General features: G+C 38.5%; 1 protein-coding gene across 3 annotated transcripts in view; it reads right to left on the bottom strand.

Moving 5' to 3' along the window:
• LOC136828662 (polyunsaturated fatty acid 5-lipoxygenase-like) overlaps positions 1 to 12,980 on the bottom strand; it is a 131,498-nt gene that overhangs the window by 50,329 nt on the left and 68,189 nt on the right. The window contains exon 1 of one of the 3 annotated variants that reach the window (XM_067086720.1): positions 6,222 to 7,068. The exons of the other annotated variants lie outside the window; for them this stretch is intronic. Coding sequence (XP_066942821.1) covers positions 6,222 to 6,797 — 576 coding nt within the window. The 5' untranslated portion in view covers positions 6,798 to 7,068. Of the gene's footprint in view, positions 1 to 6,221; positions 7,069 to 12,980 lie in introns of those variants that run through there. 3 annotated transcript variants of the gene reach the window in all.

A 12,980-nucleotide genomic window follows, 5' to 3' on the forward strand; every position in this document is an offset into this window, starting at 1 on the left:
CACAAAGTAAAACATTCTAAGTACTCAAGGCTAGGAAATGAAGTTAAAGCTCAAAATGAGATAAGAGAAAATACCTGCTACATCTAACATGGGTGTCAGGGTATACCACAGATTTATAAATGTCAACTTTGTGGGAAAAATCAAAAAAAGGAAAATCCCTGCCAAAAGGAGGGATCCCCCGGTAATAATATCAGAAGAAGAAAGATAACGGTTGGCATGACATTTTTGTGCGGTCTTGAGCGAGAGATATGAGATGGATCATTCGACTGATATACTAGAAGCTGAATAAGACGCAAATGTACTAATGATTCAATGCACGGTTTTTGAAGTGGAATCAGTAATAAACACTCCAAGAAGATCGAAATAACAATGATGGAATCACTGCAGAGATAATTATAGTTGAAAATGAAATGACACCTTGTACACTAAATAGGCTCTTTTGCATAATACGCAATGAGGCAACCAAGATTGATGTTTTGGAATTAGAAATCATAGCAAAGGTGCCAAGGAGAGGTGACCTAGCTTATTGTGGTGACTACAGAGGCATGCACTTGCATAGGTTGTGATTAAAATATACAGTATGATTGTTCTGTGTTGGTTAGAGAAAGTTCATAAAATGCTTAGAGGTGCGTAATTTGGTTTTAGAAAATGCAAGAGTTACACGTTACACAGATTAAATATTTGTGTTAAGATATACTGAGCGAAAGTGCATGGAATTTCAAAAATATCTTTCTAGCGGTGTCTGTTCATACGAGACGGCTTTTCACAGCGTCCACAGACCAGTATTATGGAGGGTCTTCTATCTCTTTGGTATTCCTGTTAACTATGGAAAGCTAATTGAAACTTAACATGAACAATGCAGATACAATAAGTAAACTAACACGCACACATACATACTCACAAACACACACCCACACATTTATACATACATATATATATATATATATATATATATATATATATATATATATATATATATATATATATATATATATATATATATATATATATATGTGTGTGTACTGTTAACGTCTGTATGCCCAAGAGAAGAGAGAGAATTTGGCAGGATGAGAGTAGTAGGAAATCAGATTTACTAAGATTACCCTCGAAAGCAAGATTATACATTAGTCTAGTACGACCTTTATTGTGGCAGGGGCATGAATCATGGTATGGCAGTGAAACTATATCCAAAGGTTGTGTCGGTTTGAGGACAGCGCTTTTAGAAAAATATTACGAGTCAGAAGGCATGAAACGGCGAGGATTGATATTATAAAGGAAATTACGGACGTTCCACATACACAGTAGGTGTCCAGCGTTTCTCCCCGTGGAGACTATAATACGATTGTGTCAGCTGGGCTCCTGAGGGCGAAAGAAGAGTTGTAAGACTAGAAGCCAGCTGGATAAGAGGTATGAGAAGACAGACTGGAGATGAGTGGAAATTTTAGGAAGATTAAGAGGGCGAAAGATATGAGTGGCGGAATTTCCCAGATTCTAGCGCGCGTCGCACGGCGTTGAAGGCGATTGTAACGATGGTCTGTACTGTATATATATTAGAAATTCAGTTAGCAGTCGCCTCTAGAACGACTGACTCTGAAGGAAAATCAATAAACACTACTATAGTTATGATCTTCTTTGCGTAATTGAAAATTCTCTCACTGTTTAAGAAAAAATCTTTAGCCATACATCACTGGAACCCATTCATACATGTACAGTTCATGATATACGTACTTGCGTACATAACATTATATATATATATATATATATATATATATATATATATATATATATATATATATATATATATATATATATATATATCTATATCTATATATATGTGTCCTACTGGACTCTAGCATGTATGACATCCGAGAATTTAAAATATGAGAGCATCAGATTGATGTGATTATTAATTCCTCAGTATTGGCTTCCAAGTGCTTTTTATCCTCCATATCTCATTGTTTCGACGTTTACTGCTGTTTGATGTATCTGTTGTATGAATGAACTATAATATTCATAGACACGGAGAAATAACTGATGTACAATTAATCCACATCTATAGGGAAAGTGTCAAACGAAACAACAATCTTTAGTTTAGCCCGATTGTTTCGTCCTTTACCGAACCTTCAGGAGGGCAGTGAATTAGGAAGTCGTTTCCAAATTACAAATGAAAGATTGAGAAGTGTTTTTTGTTGAAGTTTTTAAACTATCGCAATCATTCTTTTGAATCTTGGATCCTCTTCCTAACAAATTGCCCTCCTTAAGATCCGGTGGAGGGCGAAGCAGTCAGGTTAAACTAAAGTTTTCCTTCGTGTAGATTCATTGTACATTCATTATTTTATGTATTACATATATGCTAGTATTTTTGTGCTGGAGATCTGTTTCATAAAAAAAATCTGATTATAAGCTTGATCCGATTTTATGTTCTGTAGGACTTGCTTTTTATTAATGATTAGATGTGATGTTTTGTTGGACCTAAGCAGCTGGGCAGACGGAATTTCTGAGTTGATTAAATTTTGTTTGTATCCAGAGTCGTGCGAGATGTTCGCTTTTCAGGAGGGTGATCGTCTGTGGGTTTAACTGAGATGCTCATGGATCTGCTTTGCCAGCTTTGCATATTACATGGTTTTTATGTTGCATCGCGGTCAACTCTTTAGCGTCTATGGAAGGATTTAATTTTATTTAATTTTTTTTTTAATGGCACTAGTCAACACCGAACAACTCTTCTTCAATAGAAAGTTAGGGAAGTTAATAATCATATAGATATGTAGTAGTCATATTCATCGAATTACAGCAAAGAATTTCTTGGAAATTTGTTTAAAAAAAAGTTTGGTGGGGGGAGGATATTATGCTTCAACATTAAAGATAATTTTGACCCACTGGGCTCTTCCATTGTATTTAAAGATTCACTTCATCGCTATTCCAGAATAAAAAAAATTTCCTACGTATCTCTTTCTTACTATAACATTATTCATTGTTCATTAACCTAAAATAAATTAGCTTCTTGGCTCTTTGTCGCTGAAAACTCCGCTAAGTCTACGTCAGGAGGTCGATAATTGACGTCTTTAATATTTTTTTTTCTTTTATTAAGTCTACGTCAGGAGGTCGATAATTGACGTCTTTAATATTTTTTTTTCTTTTATCTCGGTTGCATGAACTTTTTATCTACTCTATCCGTTTTGGTTTCAAATGTTACTCTCATATAAGGCAACAGAAAAACACTTTTTCTCGAGAGTGCTTCCGAACAAGCATATCCGGTGTGTGCGTGCGTGTGTGTGTGTGTGTATTTACAAATGTGCGTATATAAGTAAGTGAAAATTTACACTGCACATAACTTAGTATCTGCAACTTGGAGTAAAAAGGATAGTGTTGAAATGAAATGTTAGTTTTGTTTTATAATAATTGCAGATTGATTTAATTTGTTTGGCGTCCTACCTTGGCTACAGTCCTGCCAGTCTCAAATGTCGCATTCCAATTATGTTTGACTGTTCGTGTGTTTATTCATTTACGAAGGTTTTCCTTTGTCCGTGTTGTTGCGTCTTTGACATTTGAAACTTTTTCTCCTATATCAGCAGCATAGAAAAATGCAAGTGAAACTGTCAACAAATTCATTTCTCATAGACTGGTAGTACAAATTTTTCATATTTATGGAACGTACGTGGCTAAAAGAGACTTAAAATGTGGTGTTATTTTTGCATCTGTAGATGTTGATAATAGGTGTTTGGACACATCCTGGATGGTGAGCGAAAAATATTATAATATTTTTTGCTCTTTTAGTCATTTTCTCTCTTCACACCTTAGTTTTTATGATGCAAATTTCACCTCGAATTGGCAAAGCAGCGAGAGTTGATGGTTCCTTATCAAAGAGATTTGGATCCAACAGAATGCCGACAATAGAGGCAAAGGTCAATGTTTACAATGCTTGTGTTATCCCGCTTGCTTTATGGTGCTGAGTATGGCACATCAATTCACACCAGCTCAAAGGACAACGATAGCTGTCATTTTCCTTGCTTGAGACAGGTTCAGGGAGTGGCTTAGGTGGAGGTGTGAACATGGTTGTTAACTCCGTTTGTCCCCATAGATATAAGAAAAGACGCCGGAAGAATACAGAATGAACAGAGAGTTCGAAGGCTTTAAGGGCACTACACTGACGAGGTTGAAGTGGAAACTCTGTCTATGCAAAATAGATGATTTGGAAGTGCCCAGGACCGAATTGCATATGGTGTTGGTGAGGAGAAGTGGAGGTGGTGTGAGGAGAGGAGTTTCAGAAGAGAGAACCTGCGCGCATCCTACGAGCGATAGTTCTAGAAGGAGCCAGGCAGCAGTTAGTAGTTATCGTAGTCGAACTATGAAACATTCTTAGTCCTGAGCTGCTGGTGAAGGAAGAGAAGTTGTGAATATCCCCAACATGTTGATGACTCAAGCATTGACTAGAGAGGATCAAGTGCTCGTCTTGAATTTCACAGTTAGGGCGAAGTGGTCGAGCCACGTCGTCTGTGTACATTATGACATTGTCATGCACAGCACCTCAGCTTTTTTGAGGCCGTTGGTTGACTGGACGATCTTCAGATATTCTTCAAACGCCTTATACCACGAGCAGAATTGCTTCTGCAGCACTTTAAAATATTAATGGTTCAGTTGCCCGAACGTTTTCTCTTTCTTCGAATGTTTAATGACTGAGACATTTTATCATGATATTGCTTAATGAAAAACTAATGATGTCTTTCAATTTAGCTTCCGTCACTGCGCACTAATTTCGATTTCATTGTTACTTGACTACGAAGCAAATGCAGCATCAAGAAAACAAGTTGCTAATGCAATTTTAAGTTCTAAAGGAAAGTTCGTGTACTTACGAAGTACTGGTGTCCTCATTTGTTTTCACACATATCGAAAGATATGTCCCTTCAGCAATGGGTAACGACAGCAATCAGAAGTTTTGCTGCTTTATATTTTAGTGTGGTTTATTAGATATTTAGATAACGTTATTGTCTCAAATTTTTGCACCTGACTGCCAGTGAGATGCTTTAATTTTCTTCCTTTTTCCAATTATACATATGATGATAACAGACGGTTGGTGGAGTAAAACAGCTAGAAAGGATTTAGGGGATACTTTCCATCTCAAGAAACATGATGCTGATAGAATGAGGCTTTTGAGTATAACCTTAGTACACTGTTAAAAGTACAGTTCTGAAGGGGGTCTCATTTTATCCTCGTCTCCAAAGAACGTGAGTTCATAGACTTCAGGAAACTCGATGTTAGCATAAAGGGTACTGTTGTAAAACGTATGAAAGAGTAATGGTTATTCTCGGGGCACATTAGAAACGCCCTTGCAATGGCGAGGTAAACACATACACAAAAGCTCGCAGAGAGAGAGAGAGAGAGAGAGAGAGAGAGAGAGAGAGAATAACCTTGAATAGGATCATCAAGTCAGCCCCGCGAGCTGGCAGTGCAGTATGATTCCCAGAGTCAGATCCCGGGCATCCTCTTTTCCAAGACCTATGACGCAGGATCGAGGCACCAATTCATAAACAAAATGAATGTATACATTCTTGCTTTCCTATGTAAGAAAGATGCCACCAGTTACGTCATTCCGGCTTTAGTAACATTCTTTGCAGTCTTAATAACGTGTACAGTAATATTACAGCAAAATAAATTTATATTCCAAGAAGTGAACTGCCCAACAGTACGAGAATTCTCTCTCTCTCTCTCTCTCTCTCTCTCTCTCTCTCTCTCTCTCTCTCTCTCTCTCTCTCTCGTGCACACAGACATGTTCGCACCCACATTCACCGAATGCTCGTATATGTGTTTGTCAAAATGCGTTTTGATTCTTGGTAGTTTATGGTGTTGAAGAGGTTCTGAGTTCTTTTTTTAAAGGCATTCCCGATAGTCAAACTTCGTGAGGAAGAAAATCTTTACACATTTTGAGGGTGTACCAGTGCATTACCAGAGATAATATGCAGTAGTACAAGTAAATTTTGCAAGATTATGGGAACATGGTGGAACCTTTGAATAATTAAGGCTTTTTGTTATATTGGAATGACCGATAGTGTCATTCTTTTTCTTCCATACCCCGCAAAAATAAAAGAAATTGCGAGATATTTTCGTGTCATTAACAACAGATAAATTATTATTGGTTTCAGTTGTCATTTGGTTTGGCAACGCCTCGTAATAGAATACTATTGAAAATCAATATTAGCGTAAAGTAGTTAGAGATGAATACTCACTTGCATGGGTCCCCCCTCAACGTGCTGTGTATAACGGTAAGACAGCCTCTTTGCCCCAAGTTCATTCATTCGTTGGTACCTGAACATTTCTGGGGTGTCTTGAGGAAGAAGACAGTCGTTTGGCGTAAGTTTCAAACGTAGTCTGGAGGACGACAGCCATCGGTGTACAGGAAACACTATTGTATTTCCTGTGGCAACTATGGTGATGCAGAATCGATCGACGTACCAAGCAGGTCCGACGCCAAATTTTTCGATCCAGAAGTCAATGCTGGTGACAGTTCTGAGGTCTGGAATGCCAGAAAAACGTTTGAACCTGCACGTCTGCCCTCTGCTGTTGGTAGTGAGTCTGTTGCTGAGGCGTAACGTGGAAGAGAGATTCCCCTGATCATCACTGAGAATGACGAAGACTTTGGAGTCTGTACCTGCCCCGCGGCGGTCACCTGTGACCACTGTGACGATGATGTCGTGTTTGATCTTCTTCTCGGCGTTGTTGGCTTTCTCATCTCCACTGCCGTTGTTATTGTTGTTTCCGTCTGCGTTGACAATGTATTTACGTTGATTAAATGGGCTCTTCATTTTAAGGCTGACTGTAATTTGCCGTTGTTCAGGTACGGACAATTACTTTTGATCAAGTTACACACTTTACCGATGCCAAATGCTCGCTTTCAATGGATATCAATATGCGCCTTAAATCACTGACTAAGAAGAACTGCCTGTGCGAGTACTACCACGTCTAAGGTCAGACTCGCCCGGGGGATAGACGGCATTCCTTATATAATTCTCTTGAGAGACAAGTGCGTAGTGGCACTCCTGGACTCACAGGAAGCGTGGTTACCAAAAATCATTTAATTATGAAGTTATAAGACCGACTCATAAGATGTTATAATGCATGAATGATATATCAGGTGATGGTTGGGATACAAGGAACTCGGTTATTACCCGGATCGAAGATGTTATGACCTGTTGTCAAAATGAATTTTAGAAAATGCATTTAACAAGAAATGGTATGATTGCCTTTCACACAGTAGAGTTCTGGCACAGTCATGTATACATGTAATTTTTTTTATGCAGATATGATTTGGAAACGCACGAACTTGACCGTAACAACCTCTCTCTCTCTCTCTCTCTCTCTCTCTCTCTCTCTCTCTCTCTCTCTCTCTCTCTCTCTCTCCCCTGATCATCTTGTTGCTTGGTAGAATATTAGCCATGCTTCACTAGCGAGAAACTAAGACGATTTTGGGCCGTTTCCGGGAAAACTAATCGTGCTTTGTACGTGGTTGTTCGTCGACTGCTGTGAATGAATCGCAGCTGGTTTTAAAGATATAGAAGAAGAGAAAAATATCAGACATGATAAGAGGTGTGACAGGATTTTTTTCAAGGCACAAATAAAAGCATGTAATCTATTAACAATAGTGCCAAATCTGACTCTCTCGTGGTAGAATAAGTTTATTTATTCTCCCGTGTTCGATTTAGTTTCATAAACCAGAAAGTCGGATATCAGTATCGTTAATTAATCACAGCCAAATCAGAATTATATTCTTTCCGCAAATGATGCTATTTTCTCTTGTTTAATCAAGTTCTTGACACTCATCGACACAAAGCAAAAACTTTAATTATCTCTCTCTCTCTCTCTCTCTCTCTCTCTCTCTCTCTCTCTCTCTCTCTCACGCACGCACATACATTTATCATTCAAACCATTTAATTCGATCCAACAGAAATGATGGTTAACAATTGCTAAATTTTCAGTTTGGTATTTTCCCTTTCTATTTCATGAATTAGTTGTTCTCGTTGCCTCTTTCTTTATCTCTCTCGATTTTTTCTAACAAAGTGTTAGTAACTCTGCTTACAGACATAAGCAAACAGAAAAAGAGTTACTGGGGGTGTGGGAGACCGGGAAGGAGTATTTGGGGCAGGAGTGAGGGTGTGAAGACGTGCAGGATGGATGGGGAGGGGTAGGCGGGTGTTTGGTTTCTTGAGAGCTTTCGCAATTATAGTTTAAAAGCAAGATGTCACTTGACACGTCACCACATGTCACCTGTTTATCGCTTTTAATTAGCTGTTAGCTGGAACTGTTAGGGATTAAGAGCTAAATGGGAAGAACCAAGGCTGCTCATATCAGGAGTCTCTGTATGTATAGCTTGGCAGGAGGACTATGATAGGTAATAATACATGTCCCAGCCCATGAGATTATGCATCCTATCATTTCCCTTATTACATAAATATAGGAAGCCATGGGATGTAGCTTTATGTAATCATACTGACACCCTACAAAATCCTATTAGTATCCAGTTTACACTGCAAGTGATAGGTGTGCAGATCCAGTTGCCACCTAGTGAAGACTTCCCCGCTGATGAATATACATCCTTTATCAAACAGCTACCATATCTCTTTGTTATTCTGGGAGATATGAATGGTAGAAAACCTCTTTGGGGTGACGTCATTACCAATCAAAGAGGAAATTCCTGTGTTCCATCATAGAAAGTGAATCCTCAACACAGGGGAGTCTACACATTTTCATGTTCAAACAGGCACATTGCCAGCAGTTGACTTAGCTATATGTACTGATGACTACCTTATCGATTTCAATTGGAGAGTGATAAATGACTGATTTATCAGCGACCATCTTCCAATAGTAATGAATGTAGCTTCAAATCCTCCATCTTCAAGGCTTTCCGAACATTGGTAAAGCAGACTGGGCAGCATTCCAGGAACGCAGCCCAACAGCTGATTTAGCTGATGACTTACCCTCTGTAGATGATGCTCTTGGTTTTTTCAATGCAATTATATTTTTGGCTGGTCTTCAGTCAGTACCTAGGACTTCAGGTATGTTTATCCACCAGCCAGTTCCCTTCTGGACTCGTAAATGCTAGAAAACTCATAGAACTATGAGATCAGCTTTCACCAGATATCGCAGATGAAAATGTGAGCATTGCCATATTGAATTTCGAAAAGCAAGAGCTCATTTCCACATGGAAACTAAAAAGGCACAAAAGGAATCTTGGATAATTTTCACAACTTCACTAAACTTAAAAACACCCTTGACTTTAGTCTGCCAGCCTCCAGTTATCAAGATCAATGGTAGTGAAGTAGCAGGTCCCCAGTTAGTGGCAAATGAGTTTGATAACCATTTTGCTAATGTTGCAAAGACAAATGATGACAGACCCTATTCAGCTGAAAGGGTAGTGGGTTAATGTGGCTTTTCTTTAGCAACATTCACTTTAGGGTGTGACGTCCCTGCCTACACAAGTTGGGGCAGAAGAGACTCTTTAGCCTTGGCAGGCAACTCTTCTAGGAGAAGGACTTTTTGAAATCAAAACTAGCAGGTGGCAGGGACCCTTTAGCCTAGGTAGGCAACCCTTCTAAGAAAAGATTACTCTAAATACAAACCTTGTTCTCCAACCTTGGACGGTGCCATAGCCATTGTACCATGTCCTTCCGTGGTTTTGGGTTTTTGAGGGTACGATCAGGCATTTTTCCTCTTTTTTGTTCACTTTCCTGTTTTTTCCGAAAAGTGTGTAGGACAGGCTGATGAGAAAACAAAAGATACTTAGTGGATTGTTAGGAAAGTGCCATCTTCTTTACCTGTAATTTATATATAAATGCATCCTGACTGTCCTCCCCCCGTTAATGTGGCAAACCTGGTGGGTTTCTTATATTCCTTATAAGTGTGCCAGCTCCGCATTATCGACCTGTTGCCTCCGGCATTTTTTGAATGACAGATGGTTAGGTTTATCTATACTTTAAATGGAATTTTTGTAAATAATATAAATACTGTTGTTGTTGATTGCATTATTATTGTTTATTGTTCTGTTGATTTTTATTATGTAGTTGTTGTTATGAGTCTATTTATAAGTTATGCTGCTAATTTCATGTTGTCGATTTTAATACTTTCTAGAAACATTGAGCTGAACCCTAGGCCTGCTGCTCATTACAGTAAGAAAAGTTGCAGAATGCTTTACTCAAATATTCAGGGCTTAAGGTGAAATCTTCTTGATCTCCAGAGTTGTGTCTGTAACTATGATTTGATGTTTTTATCTGACACACTTGTAACCAGTAACAAGTCAAAGGTTGAGTTTTTAATCCCAAGGTTTGATGGTTCAGATTTTATTTATCATCATAATATCCCATATGTGCTAGGTATGGCTGTATACACTAAGTCCAGACAACCACTATATCTTCAGAAAAACGTAGAGTGTAGTTGCTATGAAATCCTTTGCTTTAAGATTATCAGTACTCTCTACAGTGTATATGTATTAGCAGTTTACCACACTCCAAATATTGATGATTCTGTATATGACTGTCTCTTGGAGAGAGTTAGTATGGCTCAGTCACAGGATTCAAAAGCTTCTATCATTATTTGTGGAGACTGCAATGCAAAGAACAACTAGTGGCTATATTCAAATTCCACAGATCAACATGGCCAGTCTGCTCTCGAGTTCCGTGTATCCTCCGATTTTGTCCAGCTGATTGAGGAACCCATGCACATTTCTAATAATAGATTAGACCTCATATTCACTGATGTTCCAGCTATTGTGAAGTCCAAGGTCCTTGAATATATAGGCACTTCCAATCACTGCACCATTGAGATGGACATATCTGTCAATCAGTATATTCCTAATTCTGCCATCGGAAAAATGGCCTGGATGAAATCTAGAGTCAATTGGGATTGCAGTATTGAAGCATGTCAGGCACTTAATGTTTCAGATGCTGTATCAGATCCAGATCCCAAGAAGATACTAAATGAAATGCTGATGGCTACTTTACTAAGGTATGTCCCTAGAAAGGTAATTAAATTCAGGGCAAATTACCAGCCATGGTTTGATGATACATGTAGATGAGCTTACCATGACAAACAGACCAAGTTCAAGGCATGGAGACAAAATCATTCACACGAAAATTACACCATTTTTATACGATTTTTGTTGTGTATCGCCGTGCTACAAATATAATTTATCATATAGTTGAGTGAAATTACAAAAATTCCTTAAAGAGGAAACTTGAAGGAATTATTCTGCCTCATTTGTGGTGGACCAAATTGGCATCATCTATCTTTGGGTCAGGCCTCATCCTCCTTTCCTGACAGCTGATGGTGGATTGGTTACTGGCCCTAAGAAAAAAGCCTAATTGCCTCATCAAGCTTTTGAAGTTAATCAATCAGCTGATGATGTCCCTCTTCCAGATACTTGTCATCCTGAATCTATTCTGACAAAATTTGCATTTCACTCTAGGGATGTTAAGAAAATTTTTGATAATCTTGATAGCTAGGGTGGAGAAGATCCCGATGGTTTCTTCCCTTTGTTTTTTTTTTTTTTAAGTTTCTAGTGTGTTGACTCCGAAGATTAGCAAATTCTATGGATTTTTATGTCGACTTTGTATCTTTGCAGATGAGTGCAAGCTTAGTAACGCAGTGCCTGTTCCAAAGATGGCATAAGTGCAGACTGCAGTAACTACAGGCCAATTTCTGCTCTCCCTGTGCTCTCCAAAGTTGCAGAAAAGCTCATTTTTAAGCCACTGTATAAATATGTGGAATCTAAATAGTCAATATGCATATTTGAAGCAGCTAGGTACCTGCGATGCTCTTTTAGACTTGACATGCCATTTGCAAGAGAACCTTAATAAGGGTTTTGAGTGCAGAGTAATTCAAATAGATTTTAGTGCTGCTTTCGATTTAGTAAATCACAAGGCACTTCAGAATCTTGGAGTGGATTGATATGTTTTAGGTTTACTTGAAGATTCCCTTACAGTTAGGCAGCAAAGAGTTGCTGTTGATGGGATCTTTAGCAAACCTAGACCTATTGTGTCTGGAGTTCCACAGGACAGTGTTCTTCATCTGCTGTTATTTTTAGTGTATACAAATGATATGTTTGTTGGCCTTGAAAACAAGATCGTTCAGTATGCCAATGGTTTTACACTTGTGGGTGTCATAAAGCCTCCACTTATGAGAAATGAAGCTGCCCTTAGAGTCAGTCAGGACATGGAGTGGATTAGAGAGTGATGTAGTTGGTACGGTATGAGGCTGAACTCCAGTAAAACAAAAACACTTGATTAGCAGATCTTGCACAGATTTCCCACCCCATCCTTCCCTCCAAGTCGATGGGATTCTGCTGAATGAGTCTGAAGCTTTAACTATTCTAGATGTAATTTTTGACTCACTTCTTACTTTTGAGAAACATCTAATGAAAGTTTCAGCAAATGCCACACAAAAGTTAGATATTGTTTTAGGTCATTTGTACTTCCTTTACTAGAATATTGTTCCCCAGTATGGGTATCTGCTTCTGCCAGAGATTTATCTCTTTTAAATAGAGTTGTTTGTGGTGGTAGGTATCTGTCCTAATATTAGCAGTAATGACTTGGACCATCGATGGATGGTCTCGTCTGTCAATTTTTCATAAGTTGTATTTTAACAGAGATCTTTCACATTCTCAATTGATCCCTGATCCCCCTTTTCCTGCTGAGAGCAATCAAATTTGCTGAACAGCAGCACCAATATGCAGTAAATTGCCTCGCTGAAGAGCTTCTCAGTTCCAGAGGTCCTTTATTCCTCACACCCTTGGACTGTGGAACAGTCTCCCTGAGGAAGTCATGCACTTGGAACTTCAAAAGTTCAAGCGAAGATGCAATGCATTACTACCCTAATACTATTCTCCACGCATTTTAATACATTCTGAGGGTCCTTTATGAATGTAACCTGAAAGGTGAATCTGCCTCTTTTTATCAAAGCCTTTTTTTAAAAAATAGGTTATTTCAGGTTCAGGTTGG

This window comes from Macrobrachium rosenbergii, chromosome 43 (genome assembly GCF_040412425.1).
Source record: "Macrobrachium rosenbergii isolate ZJJX-2024 chromosome 43, ASM4041242v1, whole genome shotgun sequence".
NCBI classification, from domain to species: Eukaryota; Metazoa; Arthropoda; class Malacostraca; order Decapoda; family Palaemonidae; genus Macrobrachium; species Macrobrachium rosenbergii.